This window comes from Cavia porcellus, unplaced genomic scaffold (assembly GCF_034190915.1).
Source record: "Cavia porcellus strain 051 isolate PalLab524CR breed Dunkin Hartley unplaced genomic scaffold, mCavPor4.1 scaffold_30, whole genome shotgun sequence".
NCBI lineage: Eukaryota > Metazoa > Chordata > Mammalia > Rodentia > Caviidae > Cavia > Cavia porcellus.
The window spans coordinates 29,051,871-29,071,684 of record NW_026947513.1 but is presented as its reverse complement, the minus strand read 5'-3'; the positions used below and the strand labels follow the sequence as shown (position 1 = coordinate 29,071,684).

The window sequence follows — 19,814 nt, the reverse complement described above, 5'->3', positions numbered from 1 at the left end:
TTGCTCAGTGAGCTTCCCTGAGTATGAGATCTGAAGCTGACATGTGATGGTAGCCAGAGGAGCACCCAGGGTCAGTGAATTGCCAAGAGTCCACCAGGCCGCTTGAGCTAGGGCTCCAGGCCAGCTTGAGGGCTGATTGTCATCACTGACAGCATGGAGCTGTGCAAGTGATGACGACTGCTGGCTGAAGGTTCGTGTACTCTCCAGCGACCCAGCCCTACATGCCATTTGAACAAGGAGGCGTGGGGGGAAGGGAATGAAGGGACTGGCAAAAACTGAAGACACCTGATATAAAGGGCAACCAACTGGGCCGGAGGATTTTTGTGTCGTTTTTACATTTCCATCATTCTGCCAGGCTATGCTATCTTGATGTTTTTCTGAAATTTCCTGTGTTGCAACAGTAGGGGAAATAGCTGTAGAAGAAGTATAGTCTAGTTGGGTTTTAATTATTGTAAGTTTTGAATCAAAATTACAACAGGGATGAGGCTGAATAGAGAATCTGGTATTTTCTTTAGATTGGAATGTTTTCGAGGTAATTGGTTCCCCCAGTGAGCACACATAGCCACACTCGACTCGTACCGCATTATACTGTTGGAATACCTAGTTCAGTACTGGATTCAGTTTTGGGACTGGGATGTAGCTCAGGGGTGGAGTGTTAACCTAGTATGTATGAAACTCTGGATTCAATCCCCAGCACCACAAGAAAGGAAAGAAATGGATTTAAAGTTTTACCCCCCTATTTTACTATGTATTTCATGCCTAATACATTTAATACATTTATTATTATTAATGTTTTTTTTTTTTTGCTTCAGGTTAGTAGCAAAGATGAAGATTTTCTTGACCTTTCTGTTGATGTGGAGCAGAACACTTCCATTACCCACTGTCTGAGGTAACCTTAAGAATTCTGCTTGTGGTTTCAGTTTTTTTTTTTAATTTTATTTAAAAGAAAAATAAAGCAAAACAAAACAAAACAAAACAGTGTAAGGGTACAAGTAATACAGAACTACAAAAAAAACAAAAACAAAAACAGTAAGAAATCACCAGTTAATAGATTTCACATTGTCATCTTAGAAATAGTTGTGGTTTCAGCTTTTGATCAGGCTACTAAATAAATGGGGGGAAATAAAATCCTGTATTTCTTCAGGACATAATTTTCCTTGCTCTTTAACCAGCATAATCCTATTATTTTGTTTCTTCTTTCCCAAGAGAGAGTAAAAATAAGTATATGTGGTCTGCAGAAGAGTCTCACTGAGCAGACAGAAGGTCAGGTGGGAGTCATTAGCCATTGAATTGAAGGATAAAATTTTAATCTTTAATGCAGATGTATACTTTTGGCTTTCATCAAAGTCTCTCTGCCACATATGCACACAGACATTTAGTTAATAAATGCTGAAGATGCCTACCATTTATTACTCGTTTAAAGATAATCTCGAGTTATTTTAAAAATTATGCACTTCAACAGCTAGTGAGGGAATTTCTCTTTCCTCCATCTTTTTAGTATTCTGTGGAGATCATTCATAGCAAGAAATTTTTCCTCGTTAGCACTGAGAGACAGTAAGGAACCCAACATGTGAGATACTGCATATTGATCTGACATTAAAAATGTGATCAGAGTTGCCTCAGAGACAAGATTCCCACATCTTTTAACAAGAGAAAATGAGTGTTTGTAATTTTTCCAGCTTGCTTGAGACACTGGAGAGAGGAGAGTAAATGGTACCTAGCTCCCTACTCTCATGCAAGGTGATGATCAGTGCGTGGAAGGAAATAAAACCCGGAGGGTGCTGATTCTGAAGGCGCCAGTACAGACTAAGTAGTTGGGCGAGTCTCCCCAAACACTGGTGTTGTGGCTTGGAGACAGCTGAAACAAGGCACTGTTGATTTGTATCAGTATGGCTCAGGTGACAGGGCTATTCTTTCAAGACCTCAGATTACCCAAAACCTTTTAGAAGAGCAGTCAAGGAACTGGCTGGAGTGGTTGCCTGGTATAAAACCATCTTTTAGGATGAATGCACTAGGAGAGCAGCTCAGAAGAGCTTGGTTCACCTAGGCGTTCGGTGCTGTGTACATGGGAGCACCTGTTCCACTCTGTTTGCCCAGGCCTACAAGGCCTCACCTGGCCCAGAGTGGAGAGTTCTCAAAATGCTTCCTGCTGTTCTAGTGTCTTAAATGTCTTTTGTCCAAATACCACAGATCCAGGTATGAAGATTAGGTCTGCATTTCTTTGCAAAGGTGTTTGTAGGCCAAGACAACCTCACTTTTCCCTGCTAGGTTGTTAATGGTACCTCTTTTCAACATTCTTTTGAAATAAAGTCATTTTTGGTCTCTCCAAGGTTTTATGATTGTAGGGTATGAGAAAAGTTCAGGTGGAACCAACGATGGTCATAGATGAGGGACTGGAGTGAAGGTTGACTGCTTCCCCTCCCTTCTGGGAAACTCCTGGGCTATTGAGAGGGCAGGTAGCAGCAGCTGCAGTCCTGAGATGAGCCTGTGTGCCTAATGCAGGCAGGATCTAGGCGCTTGGAAATGTGAATGCTGTGATTGGGGTCTATGTCCTAGCCCCCCAAAGCCTTTGAAATATGAACAACCTCCCGCTTCCATTTCACGTCCATATCTAAACTAGACCTCAGCCTGCTCACCTGTTCCCTCCGTCACATGTACACCTAAGGAGAAGCCTGCCAACTTGGGATTCACCACTGAGTTCTGAGAGGGAGCGACGGCATTCAAACACCACCTCCCACCTACCGTGCAGTGCAGACCCAGGGAATAGGGGTCAGCAGATTCATCACCTTTTCCTATCACTGAGACCAAAGAGAAGGAATGACTAGGATGTTTCTTGTCCCCTTTCATGATTTAGTTTGATATTTTTCTTTCATTTTTAAAATTAGAATTTATGAATTTTCTTTCTAAACGTCATGTCTGTATCTCTTATGATACTACTTTCATCTTGTTAGTAACTCAGAGGATCAAGCTACAGTTGTGGGATTTGAACATAAGATCTCTGCTACTTCCTTCTAGAAGGGCTTTAGGTAGCAGATTATGCTGAATTTTCATTGAATTTTTGTCCCAGAGAAACTGTATAACAGTGATTAATTTCAGAATGTAGAGAAGATATACATCCATACTGTAGCTGAGTTACAGTTCTAGTATAGTATTTTGTGAGGTTCTGTGTCTCAAGCAAGGTAAGCCATTTGTAAGATAGCAGGAAACCAAGAGAGAATTTCCTTGCTGTGTGTGAAAAGACCAGGGATGCTTTTAGGCCAAAACCTGAAGTACTAGCAGATTACCTTCACTGTCGCAGCATAGACCTTTTGTTATTTTTGTCTTCTGCTGTGGAGCCTCCTCTCCCCTGATGGTTTCTGCTAGGAAACTTTTCTCCTCCAAACTAGCTCAGTGCTGAAACTCCACCTTTCCCTCCTTTGTTCCCTCCCACTTAATGTCCCCACTCTCCTAGTGCTGGGGATGCCAGCCAGGCATTGAGGGGAAAACAGGCTGCAATTCTGCTGAAACTCTTTGCACTTGAAAATTAATCTCCTTTGAAAGAAATTCCTTTTCTCCTTAGAGAAACTTGTGTGTGCTAAGTTAACATATGCATCCATTTTCATCGCCTCTCTATTGGTTTTTCTGACCTCTGTTTCAGTTTTGATTTTTATTCATAATATGATATGGTGTTTCCCAGTATCTGACACACACCTGGCTTGTGGATTTCTTTTTTAAAATTGATTTTAATACTTGAGTCAGCTGGGCATTGTGGCACATTCCTGTAATCCCAGCACTCAGGAGGCTCAGGCAGGAGGATCGTTGAAAGTTCAAGACCAACCTGGTCTAAAAGGTGAGCTGAAGGCCAGTCTGAACTAGTCTCACTGTAGTGAGACCCTGTCTCAAAAAGACAGACAAAAACAAAACAAAAACAAACATACAAAAAGAAACTTGAGTCAGTAATTCTTACAAGTATGTGTATATCAGAATCAACCTGGAAATTGGTAAAAGTAGAATCCAGGCTATATTCAGGAATTTCAGTGAATTAGGCCTCTGTCTTTAGTGTCATGGTGATTCTGGTTCAGTAAGCAAAAAGGTAGAACAGATCTTTAAAATTTAAGATTTTTTTCTTTTAGAGATGAGCTGCTTCTCTGAACTTCCTCATGCCCAGGGAAGAAACCACCACAGTTATCCTGGTCTCAGCTCAGGTGAATGGACCGAACTATAACACCTCTGTGTGAAGGAACATGCAGGTGCCAGCCCCCAGAGGTTAGGAGTTGGCCCTTTTCACAGAGAGGGAGCAGTAGCTGTGGGGATAGAGTGACAGGGAAATTTCCGTGCCTATTGTCTCAGCGTATTTCTCCCCTCTGTTCCTTTTCATAAAAGCCCTTTCACACCTAAACATAGAGAAGCAGTAAAAAGCCTCTTTCCATCTCCTTGACAGCTAGCTTTAAATAAACCCTTTCCTTTTTTATTTTTTTTTAAACCAAAATATCTCAAGCTCTTGGAGCCAGGAGTGGTACAAATCATAGAAGAATCCCACACAAGTTGAGAACTTCTGTTTTGCTCTTTGCTGCTTAAATATCACCTGGGATCTCATTGGAAATGCAGAATTTCAGGTCCCACCTCAGAATGAATCAGAATCTGCACTTTGATAGGACTCCCAGGTGGCCCAGTGCACTCTAATATTTGGTGCCACACCGTTCTCAGCTCTGGCAGCGAACCAGAATGTTTCCTCTATGCAGGAAGTTTGAAAAGCAGTAATGCCTGGATTTTTTTTTTTTTTTTGTCTTTTTTCTTTTTATCGGTACCAGGGATTGAACTCACGACTGCCTGCTTGCAAGGCAGGCGCTTATGCCGCCGAGCTAAATCACCAGCCCCAATGCCTGGATTTTGATGTAGTTAATAGGGATGAGAGTGGGAAGGAGGGATGACACAGTATTAAAATAACTTCTCTCTCTCTTTCTGTCTCTCTCGCTTTTTTCTTTTCTGAGACAGGGTTAGGCTGACCTCAAACTCACAATATAGCCAGGCTGGCTTCAAACTTGGGGCTCAGCTGGGATTACAGGCTTGTGCCACCACACCTGGTTTTGAGACAGTTTTTAAGTAATCCTTTGGCAATTCTGATCAGCAGCTGGAGGAGAAACACCACTCTGGATTTTAGAGCATGCTTCCCAGGACCAGGCACGAGGCCGCAGGTGTGTGTTGATCATCGTAGCTCCTGAGAGGCTGAGCTGGGCCTGGCACCGTCCCCATCACTCGCCCCATTGTGCTTCTCAGCAAGCGTCAGTTTCCACATGGGGGCGTGTGGAAGGTACTGGGAAGCTGGCTTGAGACTTTTTTTCCGAATCAGTTTTTGAACTATTGTGTTGAGTTGGTTAAGATTGTAATTGAAAATGTTCAAATACAGATGTTAACTTGAATGGTATCACTGTCTCCACACTGGAGAAAAGCCGTGCCCTCCAGGAAGTACTCTCTCCATTTATTAAAGTTGTTTTATACATGTCAATAAAGTTTTACAGTTTCTTTTATAAAGGTATGCATTTCTTATTAGATTTGCTCCTAGAGTGTTATCTTTAGATAGTGTTTGATTGCTCCTAAGACTTTTTAAAGAAAAAAATATAAAAAGCTTGGGCTTTTCCCCTAATCTCTTCTCCATGCTCTTGTAATTCATCCCAAGTGTTAAAGAGAGCTGCAGTTTGACCTGCTTGGAGGCTTCCTCCACTTGTGTCACTCGCGTGTTCTAACAGCTGTTGCCTTGTACTGACCGAGCTGCCCTGCCTCAGTGTATTGCTGAGGTCACCCCCTTTTCCTGGCGTTTCTTCATTTTCCATTTCTCAACTCAGATGCCATGAGAGGATCTGTAAGATGGTGAATATTTGTAAATTGAGTTTTTAAATTGGTACAGATTGAGAATCGCTAATTTGAAATGCTTGGGACCAGAAGTGTTTCTGGTTTGGGGATTAGGGATGCTCACCCTGTATATCTTCTGCTGTATTTCTCCTTGTCTGGGTCTACAGATAATATTTTTTGAGTGAAGAGAAAGCATTTACTTTCTCACTCTTGCCAAGCTTTCCTTAGTTATTCTGATACTTTAGCTAGTATGGAGGGCGTCCCACAGCTGTGAATTCCCATTATTGTCCATGTTCCCGCTCCCCACCCTGGCTGCAGGATCCCACCCCCGAGTCAGAGGTTCACAGCAGTTACTCAGTAGAAGTGTCCATTCAGCTATGTTTGAGGCTGTTTGTGCATCAGCCACTTGAAATTTCAAAATTGAATATAATTGCCTTCTGAGTGGTTTCTTTGGTTTGTGACCCTTTCAGTTCTTCGTCTGCAGTACTACCCAAAATGGTAGTTCTCAAAAGCAGTGTCCAGCTGTGTCTTGTTCTTCCCGAGAGCTCTTCATGGGGCTCTAGTGCCCGAGGAGCCTTTCTAGCCTCTTACCGTACTCAAAGCTGCACGGTGCACCGCAGCCCCAGGCCCTCCCTGCTCCTGCTGTCTGTGCCGAGCCTAAGTGCCTCTGCCCTTTCCTGACTTGTGAACTCCCGCACATTTCCCTCTTTGAGAACATGACTTTGTCATTGCCCTTTGGAGAAGACTTCTGAAGTACCCCGGGTCAAGTTCTTTCTTTGCTTTTTCCCTACATATGTCTTTGCTAGTTCTTTCATTGAGCCAGTCAATATTGAGTGCTGCCATTAAAGTCAGGCTAGGGCAGCAGCAGTGAGGAGGCAGGCAGCGATGAGATGAACAGGAGGGTGTTAGCTGGGAGTGTCGCTGCTGAGGAAAAGCAGGCAGCACTGTGATGGGGCGGGGTGACTGGACAGAGTGAGCAGCAGAGTCTTCCCTGCCGGGGAGGCGAATGGCCTTGGAGAGCGGTCAGTGTTAGGGAAATAGCACCTGCAAATGCCCAAGGCAGGAAGAGTGTAGTCCAAGGCCAGTGTGTCTGGAGCAGAGAGGAAGACGAGGTGCCTTCTGCTGTCCATCCTGCATACGGAGGTTTCCTTTTGTTGTTCCTGTGGGCAGTAGAGGAGCATTCACACTGACCTACACACCCAGCCCTTTTTTATTTTTGTTTTGAGAGAGGTCTCACTAAGTTACCCAGACAGTACTTGAACTTGTGATCCTCCTGCCTCAACCTTTTTCAGTGCTGGGTTGGCAGGTGTACACATGGTGCCTAGCTATTCCTATGCTTTACATAGCTAACAAAGAATAATAAGCCATAGGCGTGAGCAGTGTTGCCCAGTGCATGTGGTCACTGGTTCCTGTGCATGTCTCTAGCTGGTGAGCTGTGTGAGGGTAGGTACTCTGATAATCCCTAGGGGCTAGCCCAGTGGCCTGTCAGTGAATATCTGTGGATTTATTAAATGAACAACCTGTACATTCTTTTGATAGGTTCTGTGTAAGTGGTAGAGTCATTAACATCGTTTAAATGCCACTTTGTATTTAATAAAATCTGACCATTCTGCTGCCAGGACACTCCATGAATAAGGAAATGTCACAGGCATTTTTCAAGACTGTAGGGTATTATTATATTCTGGATGTTCTTTTCAGCCTTTTGAAGCAAACCACAGAAATGTTAAGTAGAAGCTCTATGACCAGAAAGGAATGAAAGGGAATGACATTTGAAAAATGAAAACTATAAGTAGCAGAGTAAACCCTTAAGATAAGATGAACAAACATAGAACAAACACAATGGCTTTTGTTCTTGGAAAGAGGCAGGCCAAATTTTTATACACTGTGGAGGGGGGAGGTGGTGGAGAACAGGAATGGGGTAGGCTGAAGTTATCTCCTATAATTTGAGATTTTCTTAGTTCATTGTGAGGCATTTGTATATGATTTTAACTTCACTATTTCCTCTTAGGTTCTTTGAAACTATGGATCCTATGAGACATGCTGTTTTTCATTAACTGCATAATAATGTCACCTTGTGATTTATGTGATTATTATTTTTATTTTATGATTATTATTCTTTAGACATTACTTGCAATATTGGGGTGTGTTTTTATGAGGGAAAATAGTATAATTATTAATATCCAATTAACCAGTATCTCTTGTTAAATCCTAAACTTTTCTCCCAAATATGTCAGAAACTCTAGTTCATATGTTTGAATCCCGCTAAACACAGTCATATTTGAAACTCTCTCATAGTGAAGCTATAGCGCAGTCTAGTAGATGTGCTCTAGTGGCATAACGAGCTCCTGGTCATTCTCATGACTGCTTTCCTCATTTTCACTTAAAAATTAACCTTCAGGAAGCAGGAGGGCTTAAAATGTGGTTTACCAAGTATATTTGAACTTTTTAAAAGCTGAACATATTTTTCTCTACAGAGACTTCAGCAACACAGAAACACTGTGCAGTGAACAAAAATATTACTGTGAGATGTGCTGTAGCAAGCAGGAGGCCCAGAAAAGGTGCGTAAAAGATTCAGCTGGGGGTGGCTCTGTGTCATGGGGAGGAATCGGACTGGGGTGCAGCACGTCTGGTTTTGAACGTCACCGTCAGCTTCGTGGAGCTTTGGGGGTGATTTACCTTCCTCACTAGTGAAACTTACACAAGAGTGCTGACCTCGAAAGTTGTCTGTTTGTCTGTAGTTTGCTCTTTCCTTCAGCCACTCATCTGACAGGTGCTGAGCGCTGCTCTGTGCCACATACTTGGGTAAACAAGTGGAGATCCACTGGATCGTTCATCTCTTGGGATCAGAGATAAGCTACATAAAGTGCTTAGCCCAGAACACACCACACATGTAGCTGCAGTACTGTATACTGTTCTGTTACTTAGACATAGGCACCTCTTATTTACAGAGGTTTATTGTTTCTGTTTTTGTTTGTTTGGTTTTTGTTTTGTTTTGTTTTTTGCCTGGGTCTCACTGTGCACTTCAGGCTGGCTTTGAGATCACTTTGTAGCCCCGGCAGGTCTCACTGCAAGTCTTCCTGCCTCAGCCTCCCGAGTGCTGGGATTACAGGCCTACACCACCAGGCCCAGCTATTATATTGCTTTGTTTTGTTGGGGGGAATCAAATTCAGGACCTTGCATTTGCTTGACAGGTGCTTATGCCTCTGAGCTGTATTCTTGGCCCTACAGAGTTTTTAAAAAATCCATCGCTTTATAAGAAGTGAGGGAGTCAGGAACACATCAGTTGCAGGGAGAGGTGATAAGAAAGTTACTATGTTCTGAATTGAATACAGGACTCAGAGTTCCCCAGCATTTCACTAGCAGTTGCCAATTACATCTCTTGGAGAATCTGAGATTACTAGTTGTTCTGCTTTATCTGCTCTCGGAGGCCAGGAAGCTTGATGTTTTAATCATCCCAGGGAGCCTTACCGAGAGTTACATTTATCTTGCTGGTGGATCTGGAGTTTTCATGGTAGTTCACAGAGGCACAGTGTCACCCCTACCCAGGATTGAAATGATTTCTCTGCTGAGTCTCCTCAGCCCTGCAGCCTAGACGTGTGCATCTTTCTTGATGCTTCAGAATTTAGAAGAGATCAGTCACTGCTGCCGTTAGCAGTGCAGGTGGCAGTGATGCTTCTTGTTAGAGGACAGGGACCTCACCTTGTGTTTTCCTTGTGAACAATCTCGGCCTGCCTAAGGCAGCCCTAAGTCTGCCTGTGTGGTAATGAAGGTGATTTCTGTTTAGCTCTGGAGACTTTGTACATTAAAATGTCGTATGTCCCTGTAAATAGCACACTCCCCCATAATTCTTATATATATATATATATTTTTTTTTAACCAATGTTTTTGTTTTATTTTATTTTTGTCTTTCTGAGACAGGGTCTTGCTATGTGGTTTAGGCTGGCATTGGGTTCACTTTGTAGCCCAAATTTGCAACAATCCTCCTGCCTTAGCCTCCCAAGTGCTGGCACCACTATGCCTGGCTATTTTACTTATTTTTATGAGCAGGATTTTACCTTAATCGATTCCTTAATAATATTCTGTTAAAATTTGACCATTTCAAACAACATTCATTGAAAGTGTATACAAGCAGAGCAGTGCTTACGGTCTGAGCATACCCTTCGTGCAGGGGACCTGGAGGGCGACCGGAAGCCCCTCTCCTTGAGTGCTACCTGCAGAAGCTCTTAGGGGTGTGACAGTTTTCGGAGGAATCTTCACAGTCATGAGTGAGAAAAACTTCCTGTGTTTGTGTGAGTTTGGGGCTGCTTCAAACAAACTGGAACAGTTCCTTTGCTACAAGGTTTCGCGGATCTCAAGTACACTAATGTACTTGAAAGGTGTTAAATAGGAAGTAGCTTTGTCTAAACACGGCCATCAGAATGCCGCATCTGCTGACATCTCCAGTGCTGTCTTGAACCCAATTTGGGAAATATAACCCGAAGGCAACTCCTGCATTACAAATGAAGAAAGTGAAAGCTACAAGAGGGGATTAACCTGCTCAAGCTCACCAGAGTTGGGAGAGAGAGTGAGCCTGGTACCCTCTGTGCCTCCTGTCACCCTCAGAATGTCAGGTTCTGTCTGTGTCCTTCCATCTTGTCCTCTCTTTTTCAAAGCTGTTGGTCTTCCTGTCAGTATCTCAAGGGGTGCATTATCCAAATGTATTCCACCAGTGGCAGATGACTGGCACATCACATTGTTGTTGGTACACAAATTCTACAATGTCTGCTTTGCTCTGAGATACACTGTTGTCCTTTTTTCTGGCTGGCCATGCTCCATTTAGCTAAAGACAAGCTAACTTTCCTTTCTGCACACTGTTTGGCCATTTGTTGGTATACCGAGTGCTAGACCCTTTCTGTTCTTGATCATACAGGTGACAGTCTATTCTCTTCCTGACAGGTGTTGGGCTCAACTGATTTTTTGTTCTATGATTTCTTAGGATGAGAGTAAAAAAGCTCCCCATGATTTTGGCCCTGCATCTAAAGCGGTTCAAGTATATGGAGCAGCTCCACCGGTACACAAAGCTGTCTTACCGGGTCGTCTTTCCTCTGGAGCTTCGGCTCTTCAACACTTCCAGCGATGCCGTGAACCTGGACCGCATGTATGACCTGGTTGCCGTGGTCGTTCACTGTGGCAGGTAAAGGTGGGCTGGAACCAGGTGTGCATGATAAATGCAGGGATAGTTTCTTTGCTGAAATACAGCCGACTTCCTTTACTAGGCTGGAATACACAGTACTTTGGGGAATGTCATCTAAAGTCTTTTTGGTTGCCCCAAAATATAGTTATATTACTTAACAATGGGAGGTATTCTAAGAAATACTGTGCTGGGGGCTGGAGATGTAGCTCAGCGGCATAAGCACCTGCCTTGCAAGCAGGCGGTAATGAGTTCGATCCCCGGTACTGGAAAAAAAGAAATACTGTGCTGTTACCTGATTTCACTGTCCTAACGTCATGAAGTGTGCTTACACTGAGGCCAGGAGCATCTTGAGGCAGCGTTATATTCTGGGACCAGTGCTGTATGTGTGGCCTACCATTGTGCAACTGTACATAACTAGAGAATTGTAAAATAAATAGCATTGCAGTAGTGACAATCCAGATAAGAGGAGTCATTCAATAAATCTCCGTGGGACAGAAATGATGCTTCTGGCAAGTTTTAAGTGACCTGGAGAAATAACAGCTTATTCTGTAATTTATTTTTTTATAAACCAGTTCACATATAAAAATATTTCAAAAGTATTTTAACATATATAGATAACAACTAAAAACAAAAAATCAGATTTGATAATTTTGTGGCATTTTGAGTGGCTAAAAAGTTATTCTTAAAAACATTCTTTATGCAGATATTTTCAGTCCCCCCCCCCACATTCTATAAAAAGTACATATAATTAGAAAAAGAGAAGACCTCTAGAGAGGAAGAAGCAAAGTGTTTTGCTGAAAGTCCTTTGGGCATTTAAAAAAATTTGTATAATTGGCCTAAGTGGAAAAAATATACTGGAAATCTCCCTGTTGCTACTCTTTGCTCAGCGGGGACAGAGGCATGTTCTCTCTGGGACAGGTACAGCTTTCCTCTGGCCAGTGGAAGTTTTGAGTTGGAGTATGTTAGATATACCAAGCATGATTTCCTCCCCGTCTGCTTGGATGAGATGCAGTGAAAGTACCATTCCCAAGAGCATATTGTTACCATGCAGGGAATGGGCTGATTTCTGTTTTCACTCCCTGGGTCAGAAACTATAGCTTCATGTGTGGTACCCCCCATGTTTTGTCCTGGGTGTGTGAGCTTCAAGTCACAGGATGTTTTGTCATGTCTCAGTAAGTTACCTTCATTGGTTAGTGTGAGCCAGCTTTGTGTTCTGAAGAAGGGTTCTAACAGACATTCTTCTGAAGAATGAAGTGGAACCCAGTGAATGAAATGCAACCATGACCACTGGGGAGACCCCGCACTGGGGCAGGTTGAGGAAGTCTGGTGCAGGCAGAGCCTGGAATGGGTGGGCATCAAAGGTGGTAGTGACTGGGTTGGCATTGTGGCCAGGGAAGCTGGGTGCAAGGAAAGAGAAGCACTCACTTGCACAGGGCACTTTGAGGTTGGATCTCTGTGGGTGCCTGCTTCTAATCCTTGAGAGGGCTGCTGAGGGCATTTGGAGGTCTTGGGGGACCTGTGGGAGGCTGAGTTCCAAATCACCAGTTTCTAGAATGGACATCCAAGGTTCAGGCAGCCCTAGCAGCAAGTATGTGCCAGGTCACGCATGCTGCTAACAAGGGTGCTTTAAACTGCACCCCAGAGGCAGGCTGGCCTGTATGTGGAGAGGGAGAGGCTTCCTGTGGCTAGGACTCCTATCGCCTGGGTTCTGTGCCAGGATCTGAAGATCCCACAGTGAGCACAACACGTGGCTCAGAGGCCCTGCCTGCGTGAAGCTTAGGGTCTAGGGACAGGTGAATGACAGGCGTAGAAGCACACTGGCTGGCACCAGACATTTAATACGTGTTTGGTGGGGGTATGTGCTGTAAAGAAGAGAAAGCAGGGTCTTGTGTGGAAAGAAGGTAGACTCAGCGGGGAAGGGTTAGGATTCAGCTTTCCAACTTCAGTGGTGCGTTAAAGAGGACTAAGATGCACTGTGCTTATGTACCAGATCCCCACGATGGTTGTATATACACTAATAAAAAAGGGGAGGGGAGAAATTGAGCAACTCTAGATTTAGGATTGAATTTCCCTTGTGTAAATTTTGCATAGTAGCAGTTGTTTTTTGCACTTCTTTCTGTGTTGTGCAGTGTGTGCCCTTATGTCCAGGCCCTCATTAATTACAGGCTTTAGGATCTGTTAACACGAGTCCTCAGAATTTCCCAGTGTCTCCTGGCTTACTTAGCATGAAGTCTGGAATCTTAGCAGTGGAACCATGCGGTCTGCCCCCCGCCCTCCACTCTGCTTGTCTCGCCTCTCTCGTCCCCAAGGCTCGCTTGGCTTCAGCCACTCTGGCCTCCAGCCTGTCTGTGAACTCACCGAGTACTCACCTCTCTGCCTGCCTTTCCACTTGCTGCTCCCTGTCTTGCAGTTGCATAAGATTCCCCCTCTCCATGCCGTTTCTTTCAAGGGCATTTTCTTTTGCATTATTCCCATATCATCAAAGAGGCCTCTGGAAAAGGCTTCCTTTTCATTAAATAGTACCTTCCCCGCGTTACACTGCTCCCATTACTCTACACTGCTCCCATTACTCTGCTTCCTCTTCTTCACTGACTCCGTGTACACGTATTAAATGTTTAATGTCTCAGACTCTTTTGTGCTGCAATAACAGAACATCACAGATCAGGTGATTTATGTTAAAGTTTGTTGGACTCCTGTTCTTCAGATTGGGAGGTCCAAGATCCATGGGCTGCATCTGTTGAAGACTTTTTCCTGCTGAGTCATAACATGGCAGGGATCACATGGGGACAGAGTGCACAGATAGGAAAAAAAAACCACTGATCTTGATTTTATAACAAAGCTACTTCAGGATAACAGCATCAATTACCTCTTAAAGGGCTGACCTCTCAATTCTTACTGCATTGAGAATGAAGTTCCTAACATGTGAACTCTGGGAGACATGTTCAAACCATAGCACCAAGTCCCTAGAAAGTGGGCACTTGTTTTATTCATTATTTTTCTGACAACTGGAATTAAGACCTGACACATAATAGGTAGGTACTCATTGTTAGTATTTGCTGAATTTGAATATCCCTTTTGCCCATTGGACTCTGAGTCTGTAGAAGTCATCTCTTTCATGTACTTTTATTTCCTTGTGGTCAGCATGGTTCCAGCACCTAAGTGTTTCTCCATAAACTGTGGACATCGGCTGGAGTCTCAGATCCTTAGCCTCAAATGATCTTCCTGCCTCAGCCTCTCAGTTACCTTTCTTGTTGCTGATACAAAATACCCAATGCCCAAAATTCAGGAAGAAAGGTTTATTTGGCTCACAGTTTGTGGAGGTTTCAGTCCATAATCACCTGGCTCCAAGCCAAGGTGGCATGGCACAGGGGTGAGAGTTCAAGGTGGCAGGAGACAACAAAAGCAGCCAGAGCTAAAAGGGGAGAGCAAAGTCTTTTCCTCCCTTACACTGTGTTCACATGTCCTCAGGTGGGTGTAGCACTCACGCCATCTTTGTGCCCTCCTCTTGCACAGGATGAGGATGTTCACAAAGTGAGGACCCTGACCCCCTGCTAGTCACTAAAACTTACACCCTTGTCAAGTTGACACAGTGGACAACATCCTAGAGCAGTAAGGGCATGTCCTCCACACCCTGGGTTGTGGAGCTGCTGAGTTACTTAGTTAAGCTTCTAGACTTTTCAGGTTGGCACAGTGCGTCAACCATTACAGCCTCCCAAGGAGATGGAATTATAGACCTGCACCACCATGCCTGGCTATGCCAAGTTCTTTATCCTGACTTTGTGTTAGTTTTTTTTTTTCCTAGTGAGTCAATGATAATAAATAGCTAAATAGTTTTATAAGGTAGTAAATGTTTACTTGGTGCCTTTCTTTTGTTTGCTCTTTTCCAGTGGCCCTAATCGTGGGCATTATATTACTATAGTGAAAAGTCATGGCTTCTGGCTTTTATTTGATGATGACATTGTAGAGGTTGGTATACAGTTTTTTTTTCCTATAGGAATAAGGTATTGGTGGGATTTGAGGGGGGGGGCATATGTTTTCTGAAATAGTCCAGTTTTCCCCTAATCTGACTTGAAAACTGTAAATTACATTTCTATCAAAACGAATGCCTGCTACATCCCATTCTCCATGGACAGGTGAATGGATGTGATTGTGGACTACTGTGTTCTTGTTAAGTAGCTACATAGATGGCATCCCTAAATCTTGATGCCAACCATAAATCACAATTCCTATCATGAGTAAAAGCTCTCTGTACTACAGGACAAGTAATAGACTTCAGAATTCTATTCAAATTCTTTTATAACAAATTTTCCTATATTGATTGTTTTGATTATTATTTTACATATATATTAGTCTGTTGGATTTGGAAACTTTTATTTTATATCAAAGCATTTCACATACTGATTTTATTGTAAAGGAATACTAACTACAGTGAATGTCTCAAAGACATGATCTATGTTAACCCACTGGGTAGCTTTTAGTAGAATAACAGTAAAGGAAATGAACTCTGATGACCTGAATGAATTATGAAATAAATAAGAATTACTCAAAGACCTTCCTGTTTACCATTTTGAGAGACAGAATTCCTGGTTTCTTCAAAGAATACACAGTAACGGTTACTAATAAATGAAACAGTAGCTTTCTTCCCCAGTGATTTGTGATTTATGTAATGATGCCCCTCTGTCAAGTCTATGCAGTATCCATTTGATATCAAAAGTTACTAGTTGTAATTTGATAACAGCTAGTATTGCTTATATTTTATTCTGTTGTTCATTAGTTTTCCTTTCCCCAGGAATCACGTTAAATAATTGCATTATTTTCTTTTTCCTTCATTGCAGAAAATAGATGCTCAAGCTATTGAAGAATTCTATGGCCTGACATCAGATATATCAAAAAATTCAGAATCTGGATATATTTTATTCTATCAGTCAAGAGAGTAACTTAAAGAACTGCAGAACTAATTCAAGTGGGGGGCGTTGTTCGAAGCACTATTCCCATTTCTCCGCAGACCCTCCCCAGTGGCCCAGTCATCATCACTCCAAGTCTGAATGGTCTGGCTGCGTTGAACCTTCTCCTCTTGTTTTACGTGCAGCACTGCTCTTGGTTTTATTTTGGTCTGAGTAGAGTTAACCGCAATCAGGTTGTCGTAAGATTTATGTGAGTTACAGTTGCTAATCTGAGGATTTGGGTGAATGGCATGTCACTTCTTATGTCCGGCTAAATTAGAATGACATTTCCAGTGAATGTCGTAGTCTGTTCTGAATGTTTACGAAACCTCCAGGGTCTCCTTTCAATACATTCCTTTACCTTGTCCCTGGAAACCTGCTACACATTTTTAGCTTGTTTGCTACTTTTCTGACAGAAGGACAGAAGAATTGGCAGATGTTCACCTTTTAGGGCTGTGATTATAGCTTTAAGTTTGTGAAAGGGAAACTTTAAAAGTGAGTAACCTTGATATTAAAACTCATCCTCCACATAGCGCAGGGTGAAGAGACGCTGTGCACGGTGGCTGGAGTCTGCACCGGGCTGTGCTGACCTAGCCATAGAATTCCAGGGGCTAAGAAGTTACGGAGCTCAGGGCAGGCAAAGCCAAGAGGAAGAAGTTTCTGTGGACAGTTAAAAGAAAAAATCACTTATGTTTTTACCAAAACCAAGTTTCAGGAAAATATCTCAATGCTGTTTATTTTTAGTGACACTTTTCTTCTCTGAGGTCCTGTGAGTTGTGTTTATCCCGTACCTGACACTGCTAAGCTTTTCAAGCTGCCTTTCCAATCCTGCTGATGTCCTGCAGTCTGTGGTCCCGGGGCTGAGATGCCGTGCTGACTGCCTCTGGCGCACCTCCCCTTAGCCGTCAGCACTGCCATCCTCCCCTGTGGACATAACGGAAGCACTACACACACCTTTACAGCCACCAGCGCCTCATCAGCGTAATTCTCCTTCAGTATTCAGTCTGTTTACGGAGGCACTGGTGAGTTCCAGAGCTGAATGCAGCCCTCCAGAGGCAGAGCTGGAGTCGCTGGGGCCAGGGGATGACAGAAGCGTAGTGGGCTGGTGGAGCGATGCACGGACGGCAGCTGTTTCTCCTGCTCAGACTCCTAGAATGCTTGACAAGACAGTTTTTGGAAGAACCTCATCTCACTATGGTTACTTTTACTTTTTTCACTTTTGTTATATATGTATTTATTAGAGCATTTGAATATTGGTACCTTTTATTAAAAGGGTCAATTTGATGTTTTGCTGTTGAGCTGGTTTTTGGTTTCCTACGGATATTATGAGTCCTAGATCTTGACTTCCTTTGGGAAGTTGACTTCCATACACTATAATATACTGTGAACATTGTTTTGTTACCTAATACATCTGCGAACAAACATGCAAACTCTTGGCGTAATGTGAACTAAAATTGAAAATGTTAGTGGCCATTTTGCAACCATGAAGAGGATAGCACTTTATCTAGATAAAAACTGGATTTTTTATTTTTTAAATATCTTGAACTGTTTGTTGCTCAGAACTTAAGCATGCCAACACTTCATTTGTTCATGCTTGAAATGAAATGTTTTACTCTTCACTGGAGAAGACAAAACAGGGTGATCTTCATCTTACTGTTCCATACAAGTAACGGAAATGTACCTTGCCTTGATTAGAGGCAGACTCATATTTGTAATAGTTTTTCTTTGTCTCCATGAAACATTCTGTGATCAGTTACGTAGGAGGTGAGTCTTTGTTCTTCAAAGGAAAGCCACTTTCCAACTGAAGTGATTGATGTAAAGAAATGTTTGTACTATTTATAACCCATATATTTGACTGCAAGTTGCAAGGTTTAAGAACATGATGGTTGAACTCTAATATATTTGAAACTGATTCATAAGAAAAAAGACTATTAAATTATCTTTGAAACCACTCTTGAAGCTAATTTATTAGATAAAAATGTTTCCATTGCAGGCCTGTAGAAATACTAGTTCAATGCTGTTACAAGTTTGGTGCATTTTTCTTTCCATTTTTTGAATCTGTAAAGAGTTTCCCCCACTGATTTAACTGAAGTAATTGCTTTTTAGAGTCAGTTAAAATTTAGTATTCATAGATAGATTTTTGGAATAAAAGTAGGTGGGTAGATTTTTGGAATAAAAAAATAAATATGGAAAATATTGCACAGACATTCAGATGGTTGTGGTGATGCAAGAAAAGTGGATTAGAAAAGACCAAAACACTCCTATTAATTCCTGTCCTTTTCTCTTTCAACACTCCATCAGCTTTAAAAAATTTAGAGCTATCTGGTAATTTCTTACCTCTTTGTCTTCTATTAAAAAAAAAACCCTAGGCAGCTATATTTTACCCCCAGTCATTTTTCTTTATATAAAGATAGTAGTAGCATGCACACACTTTGTTACTTTTTGTCCCTGTACCTAGCGTAAACCAGAATGCTATGGGGTATGCACGGCCACCATTCCACGGTCACAGCGATAGCACAAAGGCTCAGCAATACTCCTCCCATGGCTAGGGGTCCGTGTGTCTTTTTCCAGCAGAACTGAGTAGGCCTGTTGTATTTCTCTAACTGCTGGGTGTTTCAGATAGTTACAGTGTTTTACACTTGAAAAAATAAATACTTGCTTCATTGGTTATTGAGTAGTTTTATGTTTAGATTATGGTACACTATGCTAACATCTTCTGTTTAGAAGCAGATTTTGGTAAAATGCTGATACCTGGTCCTGTTACTTTGATGCATCTTCTATTCCAAGGCAATACCAAATGGACTGATGGGAAGAGATCAAGAACAGCGTTATCAGGTTATTGACTAGGGAGCCAGTCGGACTTGATTTCACAGCTTGGTATATTTTGGTTTTAAGATGAAATGAAAAAAAAAATGACAGAAATGGTCGCTATGCATTTATTTTCATGGATATCCTTAATTTTATGGGCACACCTAACAAGGAACTATGTTCTAACTGGTGGGTAGGGCTTTTTTTAGGTTTTGGAGTGTAGCTTTATTACAGATGGATTTTATCTTCGAGCCTTGCATTTTGATCAACTTTGTATATTCATGTGTATTAAAATACTGTGCACTAAATGTTTTGCCCTCCTTTGCTATTATATGGTCAAGGCATTTATCAGCACTGTTGTTTTAACTCATGTAAATGGCATGGGTTAGTGAAAATTATTTCCTACTTTCTGCCAAATTAAATTTCTGTTTTCTAGTATTTCATTAATTTATTTTTGGTTCCCATTTCCGTGTAACAAAAATAGTTACTGTATTTGTGTGGCATTCACTTGATTTTGTTGCTAAAAAAAAAGACTTGTAGTTTTTATTTAAAATAATCTGTACCTTAGTTTTTAATGTAACCAATTCAAGCACTTTAAGCAATAATGTCAATCTTGTGAAATTTCAATCAGTTTAACACCCTGCCTCTAAAATTGTTTGCAAAAAAATAAAAAATAAAAAAGTAGGAATTCTCTTTCTAGAGAATTATATCTGGGTACTCTTACACACACTGACCTAAGATCCATTTTTATCAAAGTATGAGTCATGTCCAGGGAAATCATTTCACACATAATGCTGAAGCAGTAGAAATGTAAAGAAGATTCTGGCTACTGTGATAGTAAAGGGAATGCTATTGTCAGGGTTGAGAAATGTTCTGTAGATAACACAGCACTTTTTTTTCAGTGAAAAAGACTAACAGAATTAATCTAGAAACTTGTATCTGAGAAATAGCTCATTGAGAAAAATCAGTGGATTGAAAGATAAGGAGCTAATTCAGCCTTGCAGTGAATTCCTTTTCTGGGACTTTGCTACTTAAAGTGATTTTCGCCTCTGGGGGCCCCG

General features: G+C 42.0%; 1 protein-coding gene across 2 annotated transcripts in view; it reads left to right on the top strand.

Moving 5' to 3' along the window:
* The window catches only part of Usp46 (ubiquitin specific peptidase 46), a 64,055-nt gene extending 44,864 nt beyond the window's left edge, over nt 1–19,191 (top strand). For both annotated transcript variants that reach the window (XM_013154457.3, XM_003471582.5), the window contains 5 exons: nt 813–889; nt 8,304–8,387; nt 10,805–11,002; nt 14,890–14,968; nt 15,838–19,191. In XM_013154457.3, the coding sequence (XP_013009911.1) occupies nt 813–889; nt 8,304–8,387; nt 10,805–11,002; nt 14,890–14,968; nt 15,838–15,939 (540 nt within the window). In that variant the 3' untranslated portion in view covers nt 15,940–19,191. The remainder of the gene's footprint in view (nt 1–812; nt 890–8,303; nt 8,388–10,804; nt 11,003–14,889; nt 14,969–15,837) is intronic.
* The last annotated feature ends 623 nt before the right edge of the window (nt 19,192–19,814 follow it).